The sequence below is a fragment of the Parus major genome, chromosome Z (assembly GCF_001522545.3).
Source record: "Parus major isolate Abel chromosome Z, Parus_major1.1, whole genome shotgun sequence".
In the NCBI taxonomy this organism is placed as follows: domain Eukaryota; kingdom Metazoa; phylum Chordata; class Aves; order Passeriformes; family Paridae; genus Parus; species Parus major.
The window spans coordinates 60,799,272-60,825,966 of record NC_031799.1 but is presented as its reverse complement, the minus strand read 5'-3'; the positions used below and the strand labels follow the sequence as shown (position 1 = coordinate 60,825,966).

The 26,695-nt window shown below is 33.7% G+C and overlaps 1 protein-coding gene across 7 annotated transcripts in view; it reads left to right on the top strand.

Annotated features, from left to right (window-relative positions):
- Nucleotides 1–26,695, top strand: part of KIAA0825 (KIAA0825 ortholog) — a 237,522-nt gene that overhangs the window by 171,804 nt on the left and 39,023 nt on the right. For 6 of the 7 annotated variants that reach the window (XM_015652513.3, XM_015652516.2, XM_015652518.2 and 3 more), the window contains one exon: nucleotides 8,844–8,909. The exons of the other annotated variant lie outside the window; for it this stretch is intronic. In XM_015652513.3, the coding sequence (XP_015507999.1) occupies nucleotides 8,844–8,909 (66 nt within the window). The remainder of the gene's footprint in view (nucleotides 1–8,843; nucleotides 8,910–26,695) is intronic. 7 annotated transcript variants of the gene reach the window in all.

The following is a 26,695-nucleotide window of genomic DNA, read 5'->3' as shown; positions in this document are numbered from 1 at the left end:
TCAAAGACCAAATGTGCAGCTTTTGAACAGCATCTCTTCACATGATTCCACTGTGGAAATTCACTTGAACCTGATTTTCTTTATGCAAATCAAAAAGAAAGATTAATTCTAGACGGGGAGAAAAGAATAATATTAGCTGAATCTGCAAGACATGGATATAGTTTGGCCTTAAAACAGTAATAAACTTCTTTTGTCTACAGAGCAGAGACTCTTTAAAACCTTTTTTTTTCTTTTTCTTTTTCTTTTTTTTTTTTTTTTTTTTTCTTTCCTGGTTTGCTTCCCTTTTAGAGGTCTAACACTGATAAAACAGTATCCTGATTTATGGGGCAATGACTTGTGGAGTCAGTATGACAGTTTTATATTTTTTTGTCCTATTGTGAATAATTTAGTTCAGTTTTCACATCGTGCATTAAAATAATCTTTCTTTTTTTCTTTTCTTCACCTATGTACATTTAATGTAAAAAGTTGTTTAAGAAAATGCATAATGGCAGCTACATGATGAGTTTGAGACTGAAAATTAGGTGTTTACTTTATCTGTCTGCACATCAGTTTGTGATATTTCTTCTGGTTTTCACATTGAGAGTGGCAGAAACTTGACAGTCAGTGGCAAGCAGATTAGAGTGCTTTTTCTCGAAATGCACAACTTGTTGAGTTAGAATATGGCTTGTAGAAAATGAAAACCACTGCTTTATTGAGATTTGGAGAAAAGAAAAATCTAAGCAACAAAAGTCTGAAGGAGTAAAATCTAATCAGTGAAAAGCTTACAAATTAGCTGTTATGTTCTTCAGGTTACTTACATGTTTTGAGATTTGTACTCAGTTATTTTACATTCTCTAAAGATTTGTGTCTTTCCTGCTAAACATTAGATGCTACAATTGTATTAATTTTACTACTGAAAATTATGGAACTGGAGAAGATACAAATTACAGGATTTTTATTTGGTTTTTATATTCTAGATGGGACTTCTAATCAGACTACAAATGTTAGCATTAGTAATTAGAATGTGTTTGTTTTCATTTTGTTTTACAGATCAGTTGTTTTTACCTGAAAAGAAATTGAGAATTGTAGTATGCAACCTGTCTCTTAATATTACCTTCCAGCATTACAAAATTTGATTCGTGGTTTTGAAAAGATCTTCACATTTTAAGTACTATAATTTTTAAAACTTGAATTAAATTAATTTAATATATATATATTTTATATTTTTTTTAAATGTTTTTTTTAAATGGGGCCAGGAGTTTGGAAATCATTATTTAATTCTTTAGTGAGAAGTAAAATTGTCCAATGTGGTACCTGCATGCCTAGTAGGAAGTTGTAGCTCTTCCAGATATGTTTGTTTCAAAATCTGTAAATAAAATTATTGCATTCAAAATAACCCTAGAGCGCTTTATTTTCTGTTGAAAAATTAAAATCAGAATATTAAACATTACTTACCTAGGAAAAATAATTACCTGGAGCCATGAACCTCTATCTTTCAATCATTAAAAAAAGTCTATTTCACAAAAGATCAAAAATAGGAAGATACTTGATGCGAAAGTTTTAAATTTTCTATATTAATTTTTAGTTTACATGTGTTCCATTGTGTGCTCTTCGACAGACAAAGGATAAATAAAAGGAACAATAAGCATTAGTACTTGTTCACAAGTTACATGTTTTCTGACCAACTAGTGAACTAGGAAGTAGAATTATGCTGTAAAACCAAAAATCTGTTTGGGAGTTTGACTTTGATAGCACAGAATTATCACTGTGATGAACCTACTACACTTTTTTCCAGAAACATTTTTACTCACTTTTTTCCCCGTGAGCAATATTATTGTTGCAGTTGTTGCAGAGAAGTATCTTGCTTTCATTTATATTTTATTTTTCCTAACCCTCTCTTTATCTAGCACCCCATGTCCCCCTTTGTGCTAATGGAACATAAGAAATGGTTCTGTACTTGCATTGTTTATAACAAGATTCCTGTTCCAGATTCCAGGACAGCAGAGCAGCTGGAAGTGTTTAGCAGCTGTCTGTACCATTACTCCCATCTTTGCTGCATTAAAATTAATTTTCCTCATCTTGGTGCATAAAGAACCCAAGTGTGCCCCTTATCTCATTACCTGGAATTTTACAGTGACACCAACAGCAGGAGATGTGGTGGAGCAGCTTTTTGGATATTAAAAGTTGAAGCCCTGGGAGTATTCACCTGAATAGACACTGCAGGTCTTGTAGCCTTTCATAGGTTCTTCCTTTACGTCTGCTTATGTCTGGAGCAATGAGGATGGGTATGATCCAGGTTTTCCCATCACTTGGATAGCTCACAATTTTCCTACTTTAAGATGAGAACAACTAGGCACACATCTGAAGATTGTACTTGGTGCCTAGTACTAATCAGCAATCTGCTGACTGTCACAGAGGAGGCTGAATAACTGAACATGTTTATTTATGTATACTACAGTGTTGTGACACAAGGTAAAAATGAAAGTGGTTTGTTAACTATCTTAGCTGCTGTTCCGGTAATGTGTTTATTTTGTGCATGTATTGGGAGACACACTGTGCTCCATAAAATCAGTGTTCCTGAGCATTATGTTTTATAGAAGCATTATGTTTAATATTGATATATGTGGGGGGGTGGGGGGGGCAGTTTGGATCACAGTTGGATGCAGGTGTGCAGTGACGCTAGGGTGCTCAAGCTGGGAAATTTTTAGATACTCAGTGAAACAGTCACCTGATCTTCTTGGAACAAAATTTGAAGATATGTGTTTTTAGGACTTTTGTTTTCTTTATTTGGCACTAAGCTCAAAGGTGTTCTGTCTGGTATTTTCACGGTATCATGTTAATTTCCTTCAAAAAACCCATATAATGGTTATTTCAATAGTGAACATATCATTGTCTGACATTGTCAATGGGGATGACGGGCTAGATTTACAGACAATAGAATTAGACTAATGTAGACCTGAAAGTTAAATTTAGACATTCTGAGGTCAAACCCTAATGTTTTTTACATGAATGGCTGTTTCAGCATTGATTTCAGTGGTGTTGGGGTCCATGTCTTTTGTATTCTGCAGAGGAAACTGAACTGTTAATTATGCCTTTATATAGCCTCAAGGATAAAATCCTAATAGTTAAATACTTTGCATGGATTTATAATATTAAGAATATATTGTTTATATCTAAGTGTATATTAATTTTTTCTAAGATATGTCTTTAAAGTGTTTGAAGATATTACCCTTGCATATAAAATATAACAGGTACATAAAATATGGTGAAGCCATATTTTTTAAATGTTAGGCTATTCTGAACTATTCTGTTAGAGATCCTAAATTTGTTAAACCTAAGCTGAATGGTATCAACACATACAACTAGGTCTAAAACAGGCTCATATTTTAGAGGAATGTTCTCTGTAACAATGAGAGCAGCCTTTGCTAAAGCAAAAACAAAGGAAAGATAAAAATAGGTTTAGGAACTTTAGACAGTACTTTAGCTAATTATATAATGATGATAATAAAAATTGAGTATAATCATATTTAGAGTTGTGTAGTTCAATGATTGAAATTTAAATCTATCTCCTGAATGCACTTGACATAAAATAAGCTCAAAATTGATGGGCAAAAGGGTGAAAGGAAAAGAAATAATTGGATTATTTGACAGGAATGTAGTCCTCAACACTGTCTGCATCTTCTGGGTTTTTTTAAAATTTTTATTCTCATTACATGTAAGCACTTTTATTAAAGCCATATAATCTATCCACCTGGATAAAAAATAGGTGTTTGGAGAATGTAGTTCAGTTTCAGTACATAATTTTATATATTCCTTGCTTCACTTGATAATTTTACAACCATTGAAAACACGCAAGAGCTGCACAAACCACAGTTAATAGTGCTGGAAGGACTTGTAATGATAATTTAAAAAAAACATGGAAGCTTCTATTTCACTTTTCACATACTCAATGTCTTGGTTTTCAATAGGGGGAGGAAATGATTATAGAGATCAGTAAATTGAAAACTAAATGACAGGCTGTGTCCTGTAAACACATTATGTGACTGACTTAAGTATTTGCAGAATCAGATCTTATGACAGAGTACCCATTATCCTGCAGTTCAGCATTATTTTATATTTTTTGATCAAAGCCATGGTCTGTATTTGGAAAATTGATACATCTTAATACATTTTTGTTCATAAAGTATGGTGAAATGCATACAGGCTTATCCTTTCATTTTTGCTTTTTGCCTTGGTTGTGTATTTTAAATAAGGTCAATTGAATTGGGTAGTTATATTGAAAATCAGTTTCTACTTCACAACCCTTATTATAGAAACCTCTCCCACTCTCAGAGGTATAGAGGCCTCATCCCAAGCTTCCTTAGCCCTACCTGTTTTTATCTCTCATTTGTCTTAAAAGTCAGTCCAAAATTATTGCTAAGATGGGGGCAGTCTTTTAGAATGAAAAAAAAAAAAGAAAAGAAATGAGGGACTAACACGTATATCAATATGGCAATGTGACTCAGAAAATCTGTGAAGTTACTTTCACTGTTAGTGTCTTTTTTTTTTTTTTCCCTCCCTCAAATTCCCTAACTTCACTTCTAATCCACCTGTCATGTGGCTGGCACTGTAAACATATTTAGATGTCAGATTACCATTGAAGTACTTTAATGCTGTTAAAAATGTACATCAGTTTCTCTGTGACAGAAATAATGTCTTCCTACAGCGATCACACATGAGCAGAAACTTCTGGAAATTACTTCTATGCATATACAAATGTATATTAAAAATAATATGGAATGTTTACAATATGATTTATTTTAGTTACACATGATGCTACAAGGAATCTCTTAGTAGATTATTTAAAAATATCACAATTCCCTTGTAAATATGTTATTACTAATGGACAACACTGTATTCAGTTTTAGTTATGCAATATTATTAGCTGGAGTTGTAAAATAAAGACATTTTCCTGGGTTTTCTATCAAGTACCTTTCCTATCTTCTGTTGAAATTAGAGTTGTGCACATTGATATATATTTATTGAGAATATTTCTTTTTTCTTTTTCTTCTGGTACATTTCCAGAGCTCTAGCATGCAGTGAGGGTTTTATAGTCAGCATGCAGTCTAGCAGATGTCATTCCATTTGCCTAAGCCCTGCTGACATTTGGAGTTGTGGATTAATTGAGCTACAGAATGAAATTTAATTAAAATTAAATACAGATTTGGCCATTGTATCTGTTCATTTTTTACACTCTGGTCTGTGCATTTGCAGTCAGCGCCGTAGTTTATTTGTTTAATCAGGATGCTATCAGGGAGAAGCTGCACTTTGTTTTAAACTGAAATCCTGGCAGATGCTAAGTGGAGCATAATTCGTGTCATTTTATGTGATACCTGCCATGTAGATGATGCCACTGATACGCCTCAGAACAACCTGAAGGATGCAGACTCTTCTCTTTGTGAAGTTATTGAAAAAGACCATGTAAGAGGTGGAGTTTCATTTGTATTTTTGAAGTAAAGATTTTGTTAAAGCTGACTTTTGTTAAAGTTAGCTTATGAAAAAATACTTTCAAAAGCAAAAAAATTACAGAAGGGCACTTTATTTTTCTTATTAAAGTGCCATTGTCAGAATCTGTTTAGCCTTGAGACAGATCTGTAATGGAGATGTCAACAGAAGGTGTTAAAAATGCCAATACTTCATACTAATTTTTTTTTCTTATTAATAATTGAATAAGTATGTATGTGGAAAGCAATAATGTGAGGCATATACTAGGTAGAGGAGAAGTAACACTGGAGGGAATATTTATGGATTTTTTTCTTTATGCATTTAATTTAGATCTATCTGGAAACAGTTCTGTTCCTGTATGTAGGTAGCACTAATTTTAAATATTCTGACTCAATCTAAATTAGATGACTCAAGCTGACACAGTAGATGGTACTAATAACTCTCCATGTATTAAAGAAGATGTTTGTAGGTGCCATCCTTAATATTGCATAATAAACTTAAGTGACACATTACTACTGTGAAATCTGAGGACCTAGAGTATCTCATTTGTAGTTTACTGAATGAACAGACTTTTGAGTCTAGTTGTACAACTTTGTCTTTGATTACTACAGTGAAGAATGTACTGGTGAAGCAAGCATTCAAAAGTTGGCATATCAGAATATCCCTGGATATTCACACAGACGCTGATACTAGCTCAGTTGGTCAGAGCATGGTGCTAGTAATGCCATGGCACTGGATTTGATCCCTCTACAGGCCATTCATTTAAGAGTTGGATATAATGTTCTTCATGGTTTGTTCCAACTCAGAATGTCCTCTGATTTGGTTCAGTACAACTTTTGGCACACAGCATCCTATAAAGTCAGGAAGCATCCATATATTTACTAGGTGTCCTGGGGTGACATTATGATGCTTGTATCCCCAATTGTCTGTTCTGTTTATTCTGGATCTTAAATTCTGCACATTTAAGATGGTTCCAAGAGAGAAGGGGGGAAAGAAGAAGCTGCAGTTTGTTTTCAGAAACAGCACTGACTCCTCTGCCTTCTGCTCCTGGGCTGTGCTGTCTGCAGCACGGACAGACAGTGGGACAGAGCTCTACCTTGCTGTTAGTTTGTTTTTAGCCAGCTGAGGCAGAGAAGATCCCCAGAGTGTGGCTTTTCTTTTTCTTGGGTCTGTTCAGCCCTGCTGTGGACTGAAAACCCAGACAAACCCCTGGAGCTCACACCTGTGGCCCACCAGGGGCTGGGATGTGGCATATTCCAGTGCCAGAGGGATTGACAAGAGACAGTGGGCCCAGCTACACCCACGACAAGGACATTTACCATCTCTTCAAACAACGAGAGATTTATTTTTTAATATTATTTATTTTTTATGCTTGTGAATACTTTTCTTGTTAAATAAACATTTTTTCCACTTTTCTCCAAGAAAATCTTTTTTCTCAAACCGATTAGAGTAGGGACCACTTGAATCTGCTTTCTAGAGGGACCCCTTTGAAAGTTTCCTCTCAAATTTGCCCTAAACCAGGACACTAGCTAAGGAAGGATTTTTCTTCCATGAACTTGTACATTCTCCACTTGAGTCCTTATAAACTCTTCTCATCTTCAGCAATGGATAACTTCACTGCATTTTGCATGAAGCAGTTTTTTTGGTTTTGATGTGATGCTGTTCTCTGCACTTGAGGCCCACCAATTCATAAGTTGGAGGGGGTGGGTGTAAAGTGGATTCCTTCTCTGTAATTCCACACCATTCTAGATTTTGTGGACTTCTTTTATATCCTGCTCTGACATCTGTTTGCCAGCCTTAGCTAATCCCATCAATTTTTGTACCTAGTTCAGTCCTACTATATCTTTTTTTTCTTTTTTAAGATAGAGGGATGAAATGAGAAATTTATAAGGTATTCAATATGTGGGCAACCCATGAATTTATATTCATTGCTTAATGTATTAATCTTGTTTTCCTAATATGAATGCTTAATACTTCTTAATACTTCTTTAAGCTTAATACAAATGCTTAAACCCAAGGCTGGTTAATTTTGTTTTGGGTTTGAATGTTTGGTTTTTTTTCCCCCATTTTTAGTCCTCATTGAACATACATTTTCCAGATCTATTTAAGGTCTCAGTATTTCATGCATGAATGGTAATAATGTACTCAGCTCTCATCATTTTACCAGTACAGTAAGCATTGAGATTCCTGTGCATGTAACTTCCTGTCTGTTGAATTTTACTTACCACCATGATGGCCAGGAGTTCAGTCATAAGGGCCTTCTTGATGTTTGCAGTATCAGTTCCTGACTTTTGACAGTTCTTGAAAATTGGAGTAGACTATATTGAGTAGATCTCCTTTACAAACCTAATCATTGATAATTTTTTCACAAACTATTTCTATTTACGAGGGGTGAGCTAACTCTTACCTGGTGTAAGCAATATATCCTTTATATGCATATAAGCTGTCCATATGTTCTGTTTTTTATTATAGTATCCACTATCTAGTCTGATGTAGTGTTGAGACTTACCTGTTTGCAGGTACTCGCTGGAATGCATTTCAAAGATGAGTGGCACGTTTACCGCTTTCCAGTCCTTTGTTAAGTAGGCTTTAAGTGGTAGGTTGCACGCTACAACTAGTGGTTCAGCTAATGAATTCACCTTTGAAACAGATATTGCTTGGTACTGGAATTTTACTACTCATCTTTTTTTTATTCCTCTATTTCTCACATAATTTTTCTGTCTGACATTTATTTTGAGATAGATTTTTCTACTGAGGCATTTATTAAGAAAACTGCAGGTGTAGGAACTTCCTCAAGTTTTCCACATCTTACTCAGAAGCAAAAAACCCATTACAGTGGCAAAATAATATACTTCAAGCCACTAGAACATTCAAGTGGAAAACCTGCTCCTGAAAACCTATTATTCTACTGTAAGCTTTTGATGACAGCATGGATTGCTACTCATACTCTTCCAGACTGCCTCCCTGGATTTTTGTAACTGACTTACCACAGTTTAGGATACTATTTTAAACTTCCAGAATGATCCCTTCTTTCTTTTAGGAACTTCCTTTCGCCTCCTGTTTATTTTCAGTTCTTGGTGTATCAGTTCTTTGAAATGACCATTTGCTTTCCACCACCCACAAGATGCCCCTTGCCTTTGCACTGCCTCTAGGGATTTAATGCTGCTTTTCCCAGGTGTACAAAGCTTTCTGTGTTCATATGTAGCAGAGCTAGTGCTGCTGAAGTCGGTTGCTATTTTTTGTGGGAAGTCACAGTTGTGTGGATTTACCCAAAAAAGTAAATGTATCATAGCTGCTGTTACAGACTGGATTTTTGACATTTCAAATCAATTATGTTTTTCTGCTCAAAACCAAAACAAAGGTTGTTTCTTCTCTTACAGGCCACTAAACAGAGTGCTCCATCCATCAATTGCTGATGAGGTCTACAAAGCCAGTCATATCATCAGGTCACAAAATATCAATTCCCATACAAGACAGTAAACCCTGTCTCCCAGTATCACAGCATCCTTGCTGTCTGCTCTCCCTTGGCACACAGCATATCACAGTTCTGGTCAGTCAGCAACATCATTCCAATTTGAAGTTGTTCCCATTTTGATCACGAACTCAGCTGCTGTCAAGACCAAATGTGTTTGGTCCCAGCTAAACAAAATTCTTAGCAACCCTCTAAAACTCCCTATCTACAGTACCATTAAAAGTAGATTTATTGTTAATATTTATGCTGTATAACACTGCTTTTCTCTTCTCACTTGTAATCACCTGAAGTTTGATTTCTTTTGCTGTTCCTATTTCTATCTTACTGTTCATTTACAGAGTAACATCTAGGAACATAGCACTTTACAGACACTAATAGACTTATAGTGTAATTCATAAAATGCCATACAAATAATTGAGTTTTAAAATTCTTTTGGAAACACATTAGAAGGGCTTAAATGTGACCTTTTTATGCATGTGGCAAAAAGGGGATTAGCCAACGGGTTAATGCACTACTGATGCCATTATTATGTGCAGATGCATTTTCATAGCATGGGGATAGGATCAAAGAAAAGTAGCTGGGTGAAAGGAGGCATAGGTTTTTGGACTCAAATCTGAGAAATATTGGAAAAGTAAAGACACTTTGTGCTGGAGGTTAGGAGAACCAGCAACACAGTAATTTGGAGGGGGCCATTGGAGTGAAAAAGGTTCATTCCTGTCTGCAAAATGTGGTCAGTGGGGCATATAGCTCCGTAAGAGTCCTTTTACATTGAGTTATGTACTAAAATTTGGGAGTTTTTTGATTGTGTGCATGGAAAACAAAGATTTTTTTGTGATTATACAAATTGCATGTGTTGGAAGCTGGGTGCAGTTTGGATGAAAACCAGTGAAATAACAAGTAGCATTTAGAGGATGCTGAACTAATAAGGGTGGGCAGTCCCTTGAAAATGAAGAAAGATTTTTAACCTAAATTCAAAGATGGTGTCATTCAGAGTGATGTAGTAAAGGGGCAAATGGAGAGAAAACACAAAAGAGTGAAGAGTTGGTGTTTTTTGGAGGCAGTGGTCAGAATTTAGTGAGAGGAATAAGAGGAATCCTACTGAAAGTAACAAAGTAACTGAAAGTTACAGACTGAAAGTAACAAAGTTCTAAATTACAAGCACAGCTGTGAAAGAAGGAGGCGGAAGACATAAAGCGGCAAGAGGTTACAGGTCCAGCTACAGAAAAGAGCAGCATTCAGTAATAGAAGGCAGTCATAGCAGCAGAGGTAGGAAAGATACTGTAGAAGAATAAGCAGATTGCTGTAGAAAAGTTATCAGATTGCAGTACTGAAGATGAGAGTAGGAGGAATATGGTGGCTGTATTGAGAGTGTTGTTATATACAGGTTATATAGCTTAAGAGATGCAAGAAGAAGTAATGGGAATACTCTAGAAATTTTTTCAGCTGTCAAAAGGATGTGGCTCCTGAACGATCATAGCAAAGAGCCTGTGTTCAGCAAGAGCCACTATGATGTGATTTTTATGTCATTGAAGAGAAACAATAAAACACAATCTGATTTTACAGGAAGTATCTCTCTGTGTATAAAGAGATTGGTTCATTCAAATCCACAGCACAATAGCCCTATGTAGTGTATTTTTGATTTTAAATTACAGTTTTTAAATTACAGCTGTTTTATTCATGTAATAGCTGTTGTTTTTAAATTTCACTGATCTATTACTGTCAATTATGATCATGAGCTTCATGGTAACTACTCACTGATTTCGCTAACATTTTAAACTGATTGCCAGTTGGAGTGATTGTGTACCTTTCCCTTTATTTAGGATAGCCAAATAAACTGCATTTACAACTATTAGTACATCACAGGCTTGAAAAATTTGGGTTACTACTTTTGCAATCTACATATTTTAACAATAAGAAATTGAGTTCTCTGCAAATATTGAAAAGTAGACACTAATTCTTCTTGGGTTCATTATTCAGTCTTGTTTATTTAGGGGAAAAACTAATCTCTCATCTTTCTTCATTGCATGCTTGCAAATATGAAGATTGTTTAAACAAGCTCTGGTTCATCTGAAAGTCGAACTTATTTTAGTGCCTGTTATTGATGCTGGCAACTTTCATGTGTGTATATATATACCTCTGGATGGATATTTCTCAGTGTGAAATTCTCATTGTCTTGTCTTAGACCTTGGTTCATGGTGCTTCTGAAAGTACACAGATGGACTTCCACATTAAGAATTGGAAATGATGATAACGTGAGACAAAAAAGGTCTTACTATCAGTCCCATTAGAAATTAATAATCTGCATGTATTATATTTCTTTATCTGAATTATATAGAGTCTAATAACTCTGATATTTGCTGGAGAAATTGCTTGATGGGGTTCTTTACTTCACATAATTTAGATTTGCCCTTAGATTATTTATTATGGAGAAGGAATTTACTTCACATAATTTAGATTTGCCCCTAGATTATTTATTATGGAGAAGGAATTTCAATTGGCATTGGAAATTTCAAGTGAAGCCAGCAAATACTAAGTTTACATAAAGTATTACATCAGATTTAACCTAAACTTCTTCCAGGTTGTGGGTGGCCATGTGCCTGATCTAGAGCATATAGTCAGACCATCTACTCCTACCCTGGAGTAACTATTGTATAAATAGAAATAATTTTATTTGCTTATTTTAAAAATTATATAGGGTCAAAAGACATAAAATTTAATTTTAGAACCATGTCCTAAAAGCATATGATTGCACCAGTAGACTGAGATATACTTCTGTTGTAATAGATTTTGTCAGGTGTATGCTATGGGAACATTCTTCTGCTGTATTATTCCAGATTGTGCTCTTCAGCATTAAAAGTTGCACGCTGTCGGAATTGTTTCCCTCGGTCTTGGGAGCTTCTACTATATTATTTTTATTTTTTTTTTCTTGTTCTCTAGCATAGCATCTTGTAATTCATAAACTATACTGAGAAACTGACAGGATTTTGTTTTTTTCTCTAGTAAGTATTTGTTTGGTGACCTCTGATCATCAGCAGAATATTTCAGAGAAAGGAAAGAAAATCTGTAGAAATGCCGTTTTTGATGGTGCTTGAAAAAGAGGTGCTTCATGGAGTCAGTATGACACATAGCATGGGTGTAATCCTTGACTGCAGGCTGGCTTTAGTCTGACTGTAATCCTTGACTGCACGCTCCAGCCATGGTCAGCTCTGCATTGCAGGTGCTTTGGGGCTTTACATCACTTCTTAGTGATGTAAAGAGTATTGCACAATGCAGGCATTCTTAAATTCTCTTTAGTAGTCAAAAGGCACAGCTTTATAATAAACACACATGCATTATCATCACCTGTGCTGTCACCTATAAACTGATGACTGTGTATGGACCAGGTGAAGAAAATTAATAGGAGTGTAGCAGTATTTCTGCTGGAATCCTTGAAAATTAAAACATGAAACTGTTTCTTTATTGACTTATACAGTACTAACAGTCTTGTTGAACAAGCTGTGTCAGACGCCTGTTATGTCACTCTCCTGAGGTTTCAGTGTGTATCGTTCTGGCCTTTTTTGAGATTTTAGGAAATTTTCAGGTTTTTGGGTTTTTTTTTCAGGAATGCTAAGCAGTTGTTTATAGGAAGTGTTTGTGTCTATGAAGAAAATGATCAATTGACATGCTTGCATAAAAAGGACAGTGAAGATATAACTTGGATTTTCTAACATCCTCCAAAAATATTGGCTGAGTAATTTGTTTTAAACTAAGTTATGCTCTGAAGTATCATAAGGACAACAAAAGAAATTCACAGTTTGAGTCATGAATTTATCTAAGGATACTGTTAATTTATGTGGGTTTTTTCCTCCTTTTGCTTGTGCAACTGCTTTTAAATCTGTGGATGTATATGAGTCACATTTTGCTGATTGTTGAATGTTTTACTTTTAAGAAGAATGAAAATTCTTCCTCACTTTGGTAAGAATGAACTATCAGAGATCAAGAAGTAATTACGAAAGCAAGTAATGCCACCTCTTCTAGGTGTTACATACAGATCAGGTAGTTCCATCTGTCCCCTTTTTCCTTTAAATGATGTCTTCTTCAGAAGGAAGTAGAAAAAGAGGAGGCTTGTCTGTCTTCAACTCCCCTTTCAGAAAAGTGGTTTGAGTGATTGGACTATTTGTAATGTTATAGATGTGCTATTCTGCAGACTTTACTATGGTCATCTGATTCAATAAGTGTGCAGCATGCCCAAGAAAATTATGTGAGAAGAATGGTGTAATGCATGTTTATTCACATGAAGCATTGCCATTAAACCGTTTCTAGATTTTTGTCTGGTTTCCTCCAGCCATGGCTACGCTATAGACTATATTTCTATAATACAGAAATAATACAGGGGATATTATACATGAGGTACCTTGGGTACCAGGAACTTACAGTATGGACCTCCTCACAGCCTAATTTTCCTTGCTGAAGGAGAGTAAATTAGCCCACATGAGCTTGTCCTGCTTAAAGTGCTTCTGGTGTTCAAGTTAGCTCATCTAAAAATAGCTTTGGAAATTCCCTATTCTTTGCAAGCTGCAGTGTGGGTATGCATTTATTGTCTGGTGATGGCTGGAGCATGCATGGGACTAAAGTCATTAAAGATCCGAAGATCCTCTGCCTGTCAATAATTTTAGACACAATTTAAATGGCAAAATGTAGGTGAATGTAAACTTAATCTCCCTCTCAAAAACATGAGATTTGAATTTATTAAATGTAATATATTTTTATTTTTAAATATTTATTTACTCATCATAAAATAAATGTCAAATTAATATTATTTTAAACAAGCATTTACAATGACTGTTGGCTTTCATATGCTGGTGCTTTGGTAGATACCTTTTTCACATTACTTTGTGCTGAAATTATAGATTTTATTTTCATCGGAATTATCTATGTCAGACATCTGTCTATTGAAAGGATCAGTGATAAAAACTGCAAAACCAACAATATGTAAACAGCTCTTCACCTGCCGGTCTAATATATTGATATATATTGTATATAATTTATATATTTTTATTTTTATTAAAAATGTGATTAATTTTGTGATTAAAATCTATCTGTTTTTTTTTTTTTTTTAATGTGAGTTGTAAAATTACAATTTAGAGTATAAAAACTGGAATTTTTCGCAGTGATATAATAAGAAATGTTTTCCAGTGCAGTATGACAACTTTCTGAAATCCATATTGCATTTACTTTCTTTTACTTTCTTTGAAATATCTTTCTGAAAGCCTCCAGTGGTCTGTTAAACTTCTAATCAGTCTGTAGATGAATAAAATATCTTTGTTTTGTTAAAATTGTGACATAATTAAAGCAAGAATTGTACAAGCCTCCCTCCACTTAAGAGTGATTGGAGAAAGCGATCGTGAATATCACATTTACTTCACCTTTCCTGTTGGATATTTTGTTTCTAGAAGTGAGTGTTTTGGTGATGTAGGGTGTGCCATCTTGAGCAATTTCTAACCTGAAAAAAAGACATGCAAAACTATCTTAGAAAGTTTTTGAACCTCTCTCTCTGCAGTTATGAAGACTTGCTGTGTTTCTGTGCTATAACAAGGAGATTTTTCTAAAATGCTCTTCATTGCAGAACTTGTTTTATATAAGAAATATAACTAAAAACCTAATTTCTTTTCTCCTTTCTGCACTGCAATCGACAAAGTGTGATTAATAATAGATTTAAATTTGCTAAGTGCATTTACTCCTTTGTGCCATCATAAAGAGAATCTATTACTGTAAAATTGAGGCTTAGTTCCAAATTGCACCATTATGAAGTTTTCTTCCAGCAATGTTTTGTCTCTAATATACTTCCCTCATTGTAATTCTATTGCAAACCTGATGTCTAGCATCAAGTCTCACAATAATTATTTTAAATTGCTACTAGGAACAGTAGTCCTGGTGGGATATATTACTACCATTCTAACAAGATGAATTTCAATGCACTTGTAACCATATTATAGTGTATTATGAAAAGAAGAAAACCTTTGATTTGAAGTAGGCAAGCAGAAATAGAATACTGCAAAATTATTTTTATCAACTTCTTCACGTTGCACTTTAGAACATGATCAAATTAAACTAGATTTATACTATCAAATTACATTAGTAATTATATATTAAAATTTATGATAAACTGTTGCTATATAGTGATTTTAAGTAAAATTTAGCAATGAGATAGGTGGAGCTTTAGAAATGGAATTCTTATGCTGAAATTACTAGACTCAAAGCTTGTAAGTCTCCTGAGCTTGTGTCTAGAATAAATAAAAAATAAAAAAGAAATGTGAATGAAACAACCACACTGTAAGCATTCATTTCAAAATTATAGAAGCCATCAAGTTCTGTGACTGTACTTCATAATGAAATCACAGAGTAACTCTTAAATTTATATCAATTAGCCTGGAAACTTTAAGGTAGATATTCACCAGGTTTTTTTCAAATTACCACGCAGCTCAATGCAAATTAATTTAAGCACTTTCTGTACTTCTGTTATATTTTGCAGTTCTAGAATTAAGTGCTTATGTTGTAATTAAATCATAGGAATAATTATTTACACAACAAAATTCATTATCATTGATACTGAATATAAATCTGTAATATCTAAAATGAACCCTTAGACAGGTACACTCAGATAATGACTAAAATTTTCCAACTTTGCCAGTTTCATATTTAGAAAATTCAGAACTGAATGTATCATAAGAACATCAAAAAACCTCCCCAGGCAAACAAGAGAATAAGACAAACTTGTACATTTATGTCTTCTGCAGCACTACCTGTAGTGACTTCATCAATAGACACGACTATGAAAATTGCACCACACTTCCTCATTTTGGGAAAAATAATGCCTGGTGACTGGGAAAGATTATGACAAATAGAAAATGCCTTGAGTCTAATGGACTGGTTTGTTTGAACGCTCAAATCCCTCTTCCTAAACATTTAACAAAGCCTTTCTCTCCTCCATCCCATTTCTGAACTGCAATATTTTCTGTGAATAAATTCTAGAGTCCAAAAGGTTGAAGTTGTTTTTGCTAAGGATGTGGCATGGAAAAATATTACCTTCTAACTGCTAATTAATTTTCAATTTTCATTGTTAATTGAAAACACTGGTGTAAAGCTCTAGACATAGTTTTAGATATTCTTTATAAGATACATTCTTATTCATGTTTCCACTCTCAATTTAATTCCTTGAATCATACACTCCAAAGTGTGTTTAAAGTCCAATACTTCTGTTTTTTCATTTTTAAATTTCTGTTTTATATATACATATACAGTATATATGGATGGATGTATACAAGCTCACAGTTACCATCCCCAGGTGCCCAGGTTACTCAAACACTTTGAAACTGTTAAAAAATGAGATTGTAATGTAACTGTGTATCTTATAATTTTTTCATCTATTTTCATATATTTCAAAATATATTGAACTCTGCAAATTCAAACAGCTAATTCTGGTGACCAAATTTTCACATTTGGCCTTTGCTTACTATCTCATGGGGTAAGACTATATTTGTGTGGTGCAGACTGTAATTTGTTAAATTTGTTAAAAGTGAGTTCAGATGCTCATAGGACATGGTTTCTCATCCAATGTAAAGCAAAGATCTGTACAGGATCAAGGCTAAAATACTTAGCAGAGCTGATGCCACAAACTGAGAAGTGAATTGCCAGTAAGTACATTACTGCCATTGGTGTTGCTCCATTAAAAATAAATACATAATTTTGTCTTTGTGCCTTGACAGCTTGAAATGCTGAATGTAATTTTATTTGTTTAGAGGAAGTAAAAAATGAATGCAAATAAGTGAGTGTCATAAGTGCAGGTGTCACACAGCCCCAGCAGTATGTCACAGGGTATTACAAATGGACAACTTCTCATTGGATGTGAAAATAGTTCATTATGCATATTCCACCTCTTATCTGTTTGATAACTTAATAGAAGCATTAGAAATGAAAACTTATACACAGTCCTTCTAAAAGTTCTTCAAAAGTGATGACTTGGACCAGCTTTGCTACAAGTCAAAGAAGCAACTAATTAAATGCTGTATTTCCCTGCTACCATTTCTGACAGCCATAAATCATATTAATCCAGTCACTATCAATTAAGTGTATCTTTCCAATTAAAAGTGCTCATCCCAGACTAAAAAGTTTAGGGATTGGAGTACCATTACTGCCTTTGCTCAAATGTTTCAGTCTCCTGATGGTGAAGCACTAAAAACCGCAGTTTGAACTTATTTTTAGGAAACATTTTGACACATTACTATATTAAAATGGATCATTGTAATAAACAGTGTAAGTTTTTTCCCCTTAAATTAATTTCAAGGCACAGAGATTACTGTGCAGAGGTACATTATTAGAAATAGTGCAAAAGTGAAGAATATTTTTTACTTTTGACCAGCCTGAATGTATAGTGTGCCTGAGAGCTTGCTGCTAGGCAAAAGTCAAACTAGGAATCTCAGATATTTTCTGATAAATAGAAGTCTGCCATTAATGCTAAACAAGGTATATTCCACAGAACTTTTCTTTATTCCAAAGAGGCTGCTGACGACAGATAAACAGAATTTCATCCACTCCCTCTGAGTGTCAATACAGTAAAACCAAAGATGCTCCTAAAAACTCTCTTAAGTGCTAAATAAAAAGTTCTGTCAGAGTGAGACCATGACGTCACTTCTTGGGACTGATAACATCCTTCAGCTAAAATATGAAATGAGCCTTAACAAGAAATTGAAATCAGCTCAGAATTTTTTAGTGATTCTTGCTTCTTGGAATGTAGGAAAAGAATTACTCATTTGCTATTTCAAGAAGTAAGGCAAGAATATGTGCTATTGAAAAATTTTAATAATACTTAACTTACCAACACTAGATGGCAAGAGACATATTCTATTTAATGTTAAGAAAGTACTATGTGAATTTACAAATATGTGTATCATCTTCAGATTTCAAGAGTGTTGAATGGATTATTATCCAGAGCTAGATAAATTTGAATTCCACAGAGCTGAAATCCTGGAAATTAGCTGCATGATGTATGAACTAAATAATAGTGTTCCTGACATAGGAAAAAGTGATGGAAATTAAACATGTAGTTATGCACACTGTGTCTGCACAATGTGCTCCATTGCACTGCATGTGTTAGAATTTCTTCTCAGTTCTTTTTTTAATCTTTTATTCATACCATTGCAGGTGATGAAAAATTTATGCCTTGAGTCTGGCATTGAAATTAAATGCAAAATGAAAACAGAAGCAGTTTATACTGACAGCTTAAATGTCTTTATCTAGCATACGGTCGCACTACAAAAATCTCTGTGTGACTTTTAAAATCTCCCATGTGCAAAAATGCAAACATTGCACAATATAGGATAAAGTTAGGACTCTCTGTATATTAACAGAAAAGTTTTCATTCATTATTATTATTATTATTATTATTATTATTATTATTATTCTCTACTAAGTTTTCAGAACTGCTCCAGAATATCAGATGAATGTGAATACAGTTCCCCACACAGTCCAGGTACTGACACTGTTACATGACATAGAGAAAACAACTGGATCTTGCATTAAATTTTATGAAATTCTATACTTGCTACATTATGAATTCAATGAAAGCTATATATCTTGTACTTGCCTATTGCAGGAATAAAAGGTTAATTATTCAGGTGGATAAGTTCCTGAATTTTGATGGTGTAACTGATGCTGTAAGAGCAGAATCATACATATATATTTTAAAGTCACAATCTGTGTAACACACTCTTAGACAAATATAGTGTTTTAAAAAGCAGTTTTTATTGTAACTGTATTGATAAATTGCTATAATTAAAATGCTATTTTGAGTCATTCAGTCACTTCTTAAGGTGTATTCCTTCACATTTTTTTTCGTGGGTTTTTTTTTTTTTTCCTGTTTCAATTATTTATGCAATGTCAAGTCACTAAGTATGATTTTAAAAGTAGAGTTAATATAAGGAAAATATTTACTGTAAACTTTTGTAAGTCGTACATTATTATGCATCATTAGATTGAGTTCCTAGGAAAAAATACTTACTTTTTAAATGTTTCAATGGCTGAAATGTGGAATGCACTGTGTAATTAATAGCCACGTAGAGTACTAACTGTAAACTACCACTTCATATGTAGACGCCTGTTCTCCAGTGATTGCCACTTTTACATCCAGTTTCTTATTGGTGATTTTTACAATGCCTTATATAAATGTTGGTGTGTGTAATTATGTGATAATTTTATACAATATTAATTGTGCTAAGAGTGTACTGGAAGTCTTTTTAATTCAGTAATTCATTTGCATTTTAATGATTCTAACAGCATAAGGTTACAGAGTAAAATTGAAACATCTTGTTGACTGCTACTGCAGCTCAAAAAGAGTTGAAGATCTTATTTTGTGCTATTAAATGTCATTAGCAAAATTTACATTTAAAAACATTGGAGAAGACACATTTGTGAGCTACAAAAATCAGCTGCAATATGTGTTACAGTCCATTATATAATAAAAAGATATTTTAAATATTTTGGACTTTGATATCTGTGACATTTAATCACTGATTTTCATATGCTCACTACAAGGATTCAGCACTTGAGCAGCTAATTCTGGTAGTGGTAGTGGACTGAATATATCAAATGCACTTGAGCTAAGAGGCTGAGGTACCTTTCAGTGGGAGGGAGGAATGTGACAAATACTTTTTTATTTTTTCATTAAGATCTCTTAAAAACTGTCAAATATAGTCTAGTGGGTATCGTACTGCAGGAGTCAGTGTCCCAGCTACAGGGAATAAGATATTCTGTTGATCTGTATCAGTAGATTTTAAGCTAGCTATGTAATATTTCTTTCATTTCCTTTATCATATAGAGATTTAATATCAGCATGAATAAATCTAAATTGTTTTCTACTTTTTTCCTAATTCTTGAAGCAATGTAAAAGCCTGGAGATGTTTGAAGTGACAGCATTACAAGCAGTCTTTTGCATACGTGGCCTTTAGGGATGAGTGGCTACCTTGCATCTAATAAATAAGAAAGTGAATTCATTGAATAATGAATTAAGTGGCATAAGTTGTGATAACAAGGAGCAAACACAACTTCATATGAATGGTATTTGCTTTGTGGGGGTTTATCTGAGCGGGCTGTTGCTTCACCAAGGGATATTGAAAAAAGGCTCATTCACAGAACACAGCCTAAAATGATCTAGCAGATTTTTATTTGCTGAGCTTCTTTGTGAGCCTCTATCAAACCCACTGTCTCCACCAGGGGGATAACTGGGATTGTTTTAGGCCAATATGTTTTGTTTACAATAAAAATTCCTAGTCAGTTTTACATGGGTCACCCACAAATTAAATAGAGGTGTCTAATTGGTTGATCCATATTAGGGTCAACAGCTTGTTACAGAATAACAGCTTGCAGTGCCCCACTTGCACAGTCCTGACCAAATTAAATTATTAATCTACTCTTTGCTTCAATGTAGCTTCACAGGGATCACTAACCTGCCATACTGAATAAAGCAGAACTACTGCTTTACATTTTTATTATGATGAGTTATATTTTAAATTGCAAATACACTGCCATTTAGTTCACACGGAGTATCATATTTGATATCTTGAATTTCATCAGGTGTTTAGTGCTTATGTTTGTTTTGTTAGTTCCAATTATTAAATGGACCTGGGAACTCATGTGCATACAGTTAGTATAAGGAGACTATTGAAACACACAGAATCTGAGAGTTCAAAAGAGCTGAAGGGAAAATGTTTCTTTTCTTCAACTGTTATTTTTTAAATTGAGAAGGATTTTATGTATTGGAATGATCTAAAAATTAATTCACGATTAACATATATCTTCGTAGTGGCAGTAAGGAAACAGATCTCTTACCTTTTCTGCCATTGTATGCTTATTTCAATTTTGTGTAATTTAATTAGTCAAAGATGAGGTGCATCATGTGTCAGAGTACACTTTAACAGATTATTACTGTATTACATCTGTGAGTTCTAAAATAAAACTTGCATTTCTTTTCTTTTAACAGCTACAATTCATAATTAATATACAGTACCACCTGAGATGAATCAGATTCTACATTATTGTTTAGTCTGTCCTGGTGAAAAAGCTTATAACTTGAATTATACTTAGTGAAGTAATGGCTGGAAATACCTAGCTACTTGCTTTTTCATTATTTGTAAATTAAATTTTAAAGGATGCCTAATTCCAGAATCCAGCAGATTAAATGGTCTTGGCACTAGTTCCTGTTGCTTTTTAAAGATACTGATCAATACAGATACAGATACATAGATAAATAGATAGAGTTTAGCAATAATGTCCTGTCGTTAGGAATACAGAAGCAGATCTTGTTTTTAATTTCAATAGAATGAGATTTCAGTCTTTTATGTCACAATAAATAGACCATGCTGCTTGTTGAGCAGGAGACTTGGGAAAGAGATAATTGAAAGGGATTGTTGTCTAAATGGTACCTTGAAAGTTGGGCAGCTATTCTAATGATTTTTCATGGTGGCTTACATGAATGCTGGGCCCAGTTCAGTTTCAGTGATACTACCACAGGAGCAGGATTAGTCCTGTTGTGATTAGTGCCTGCATGTGAGTTATATAGCCCTGAGGCAATACAGAATACCTAAAGCAGATATTAATGGCTGATTCCTGTGCCATGGATCTGCAGCTGTAGAACTTTTGATCACAAATTGGTTTCACTGACACTTAAAAATAAATGTATTATTCAGCTCTTGGATGACAAGTTTTAAATGTGATGCAGTTGGGGTTGGCTTTGGTCTTTATTTGTTCATGGGGATATAGTCTGGATTTACTGGAGGGGGTGGGATTGAGTTAGTTAAGTCCACAGAAGAATCATGACCAAGTTAAATGGATAGTAGGAACAGTGCCAGATGAAGTGCAAAGTAAAGGAGAAAATTTTTAAGCATTTATATACTTTCTTCAATTATTACTGTATTGGTAATATTAATTTAGAGAAAGAATGGAAATTTCTGTTAAAAGTGAGGTTGCTGTCAAAAATAAATTAAGATATGTAAAAAGAATAGGCTAGAGAATAATACAGAAATATCATACAGAAACTTTCTGGTTTTGAATGGTATTTCCTATGATGAGTCAGGCTGACAAGAGATCAGAAAGAGTCATGCAAGGTTTGAAAGTTTATATTGTACCTGAAAACAGTGAAAATGCATGTGCAGTTAATGTGTAGATCGTATACAGAACTTCTGTTTTCCTATTAGAAAACAATACAAGGGAAATAGAAAGACAGCAAATTCTTAACAGGTATAAAAAATGCTTTATATTAATATATATATAAAATTTATTTTTATATTTATAAAAATTATATTTATATATAAACATATATTAATTTTATTTATATTTATATACTTCAGTAGCCTGAAGATAATTGCCACAAAATGCTTTTAGTAAGCAAATTAGGTCTTGTGAGTTCCTTCAGAACTGTCCCTTTTAATAGTTACTAATAAGGAAGAGACACAAACTGGACAGATAAAAGGTAGCCTTGCATGATTCTCTAAGTAGGTATGACTGGGAAAAGTATTAGATGGAAAGGGATGTCAACATCCTGTATTTAGTTTCATGTATCTGCCATCTAAATTTTCCTTCTTAAAATGTTTCTGGAAAACTTTTTGCAAAAGAAGTTCCTCTTTCTGGCATCTTTTAAAATATTTTCCTGCAGAGCAGAGCTTTGCACCATGCTTGTCTCCTGTGGCTGGTTAGTCCAGTGTTCTCTTCATACCTCTTCCTATCTGTTTTCTTCTCCTCTCCAAAACTGCAAAGCATTTGCTGCTTATGGAAATGATAGCATATATTAATACATGTATATTTTTTAATTTATCTTTGTACTCCCAAAGTAAGAATATTTTTGCATACCATCCATATTCTAAGCCATTTTAAACTACTTTAAGTAGTCATTGATAGACATATAGTCAAAGCAGCAGGCTGTTGTTGTCCTTGTTGAGATTCTCCAATTGTGTTTTTATTTCTTGCTAGGACCCAGAATTATATAACTGGGTTTTTTATTTATTCTATCTATTATAAATCTAGTTCAGGTATGACTATGTAATTTATCATCGTACCTATTAAATTCAGAATAATCCTACCTTAGTTTATTGATAAATAGGGTTTAGCTGTTGCATGCTAGCCTCACCTTGATAAAAACAAGTTTAAGATAAAGAAAAAAGCTGATCAGTGCTAAGTCAATAAAGCAAACAATCAGCCATCTATATTATAATTAAAATTTTAATATAGAATAGTCATAAATATACTACTAACTTCAATGTATGTGCTTTTTATCAGCCTATGAGCTATTGAGAAAAAAAATAAGTTCACATAAGGCAAAAAGTTTTGAGTTTTTTTTAATATGTTTAAATGCCTGCTTAGTCTTTCTAATCTCAATACTCTTTATTTAGACAATTTTTATCAACACTGAAAAATAAAACTGTTATTTTTCCAAACCAGAAGATTTTGAAGCATTTTCAAGCACAGTTTAGTATGGAACATTTCTTTGCATGGCTCATGTTCCATTTTGAGTTAAATGGAAAAGTTCCATTTGGTTCATGTTACCAACATTGTATTTCAATCTCCTGTGCATTAGCCCAAAAATTCAGCATAAAAATCTTTCCCATAAGTAATAAGGAGAGATATGAGGCATTCAATAAATAGACAGTCTATCTAAGATGTAGGGGCAGCTCAAATAAGCTTACATCATTGCTGAGTTGATGAAAGATGAAACAGTTCCATTTCAGAAATAGGATGTGGTTATTGGTTATTAGTTATTAGTTTAGTTATTAGTTATTATAACAGGTTATTAGTTCTTGTTGTCTGCTTTAAAATAAGGAATTCCAGTGGAAAAAAAAAAGTCCTGTGGAGGACTTAACTTTCGCTTGAACAACATTTCCTACCAAGATATTTTTTTCATTAGAAACTATTAAATTGTGTGTCAAGTCCACTCATTATGGTTAATTTTATCAGTGTTTTTAATTTTGATCAGTGATTTTAATTATGATAAATTAAATTTCTGCTGTTCATTTCCATTATATTTTTATAAGTTTTATGTGACATTTTGAGAAAAATTGGGAATTTCTGGGATTGTAACTACATTAGCAAAAGTAGATGCTTGTACTGCTGGATACCCATAGGTATGTTCTGAAAGCAATTTACTCATAATGATGATGATTTGTCAGACACTTCATTCTCAAAAAATTAGTGCTCAGTAGAATTTGTTTCCCCTCTAGGCCAATAAAACTTCTCAAAATAAAATATTAGGTGAAAAGCATGAATAGGAGGAAGCAGCCCTTCCTATTGAGTTTGACAAAGATGTGGTTCCCTAGACTTGTAACTCTGACTCAATGCAACCCACACTATTAATACCAATGTGGGCTCCTGATGAAAAGAACCCAAAAGTTCCAATACCCAGCAGAATTTTTTTTCTTCTTTCTTTAAGTATTGTTATGGGTTGAAAGAGAAATTTTGCTTACCCTGATACCGTGACTTGCAATTGAAGTACCATGATCAGTTGATCAGTTTGATTTTTCAAAAGCAATTTTCAGTTCATGTATCTCATTATTACTGCAGTTAAGAATGTCAGTTTCTTAGCCAGGGTCTTGTTTTCATCATTTATAACAGGCTGTAGGTTGGGAAGGGGTTCTTTAGACCACCCTTGGAATTCTCTTTCCATAGACGCTTTGAAGAGTGAGAGATGAGTATTTTTAGGATGGTAATTGGAATAAGCTGTGATCACAGAGGGAGTTCCAATCCTTGTCCTCTTTTTATGGATGATTCAGAGTGATAATCGCCTGTCTGAAGATGGGACAGAACTGCACAGACTACATTAGATAAGTACTGCTCAAATGCACCAATTCACAATAATTTATTTTCTATTTTTTCTGACTTGCTGGGGGTTCTCCTTCAGAAAATGCATAGAATTAGCTTGAAGTAACACATCAAATGCTGTGAAATACTGAAGAGAAATTAGAAAATTATTGTGTCATCTGGCCTCGTGTGTCCATAAATGTCCAATGCCAAGTAGTTGATAATAACTCTGCTTGGTATGATGCTTTAAAGAAGGCAGATTCTATCATTGAAACAAGCAGATGAGTAACAGGACCAGGTATGGTGGACAATTTACTAAATAAAATATTTTATTAGCCTGCTGTGTTTCTAATAAAAATAGTAAATAATAGTGTAATATTATAATAATAGTAATAGTATAGATAATAATAATATCAAGCAATAATATAAAGTATGTACACTCAAAATCTTTCCATTTGGAAGCTGTCAGCATTTTAGAAAATCTTTTAACATTAACACCACTACTTTATACATAATTAATTTAATTATTTGCAGAAGGTACTTCTGAATTAAACATTCAAACCATGGAAAGATAATATAATTTGCTGCAATTGCATTTTGCTTAGTTTTTAAAACTGGGATAATGAAAGTTACTAAGAATTCCAAAAACATTCTTTAGTGGCATTCTAGCCTTTATAGTTCTGTGGGTAGGTTTGGGATTACCTCAGTTTCCTGTGTTTTTTGTCTTTTATGCTTGGAAAATTCCTCTGAAACCTCATGATAAACTGCACAAATGCTCTTCTTTATTGTTGCATAATCTTACTTAAACTGTCAAAATATGATTTTGCAGTTTTATGTAAAAAGCTTGATTACCTCAAATGCTGCTTGATAACACGCATACTAGATTTTAATTTTGTAGCTAGTATGAACGTGCTTTAGTGTACCTAACGTTTTGACAATCAGGGCAAGAAACCATTGAGTGAGATGTGCTTTATGGAATGTTAATCTGCCACCAACTGCTCTGATATTATTTACCTCTTGCATATTTTTGGTTTTCATGATGACACTGAGGTTGGGTCAATTCTTTCCATCTGCAGCTTGGATGCTAAGGCTATATTTGCTGACTGTCTCAAAGGAAACTCCAGCAGCCTTGCCATCCTGAAGTTCCTGCCACTGGACAGGCCTCTCAAGTCTGCATTTTCTGTTTCTGTATCAGAAGCACACTAGTGACAGACCTAACTTCAGCCCTTGTTTTTGGTTAACTGTTTTTTCTACATAAAAACATAAAAACATGAAAACATAATCTGCTTTTTCTAAATTGCAGAATAAAAGTTAAACAGGTACAGCCATTTTGTTGCTTCATACTCACACCTAGATAATGTCTCATGAACAGCAGTCTTCATATAATTAGGTATTAGAAATAAAAATGAATCCTTTTAGTCCTCAGATATGTGCCTCTCTTTGGGGAAAAACAGTGAGATTAGAACTGAAAGATGTTTACCGTAAGAAACAATCTTTTGAAGTTATATGAGCTATGTCAACTGGTGCAATTTTGCCTTAATATTAAATCTGGGCTGGTGTTTCAATAGATTGATAATGTCAGCATTATTCTTTTTATTGTCTTATATGGCAGATGCTAATGAAACTTATGTGTTGATTTTTCTGGAAATCCAGTGGACATTATGTGAAAAAAATGGACAGTTTTCAAGCATGCAGATAGATCTAGTAGCCATAATGAATAACTTTTGGAGTAAACAAACAAGTAAGCTGGATCTTAAAATCAAGACAAAAAAACTTATATTAAAATGAAAATTATTCTCTGACATTTGAAGTGGATAAGTGCTTTTGCTGCAATTTTCTTTTCATTGCAGTGTTTGATTCCTGTAACTAGTTTTTAAAACCTTTGACAGGAAGCTACAAATTTCTTCTGTTTAAATAATTTTATGTCTTTTATAATAATCA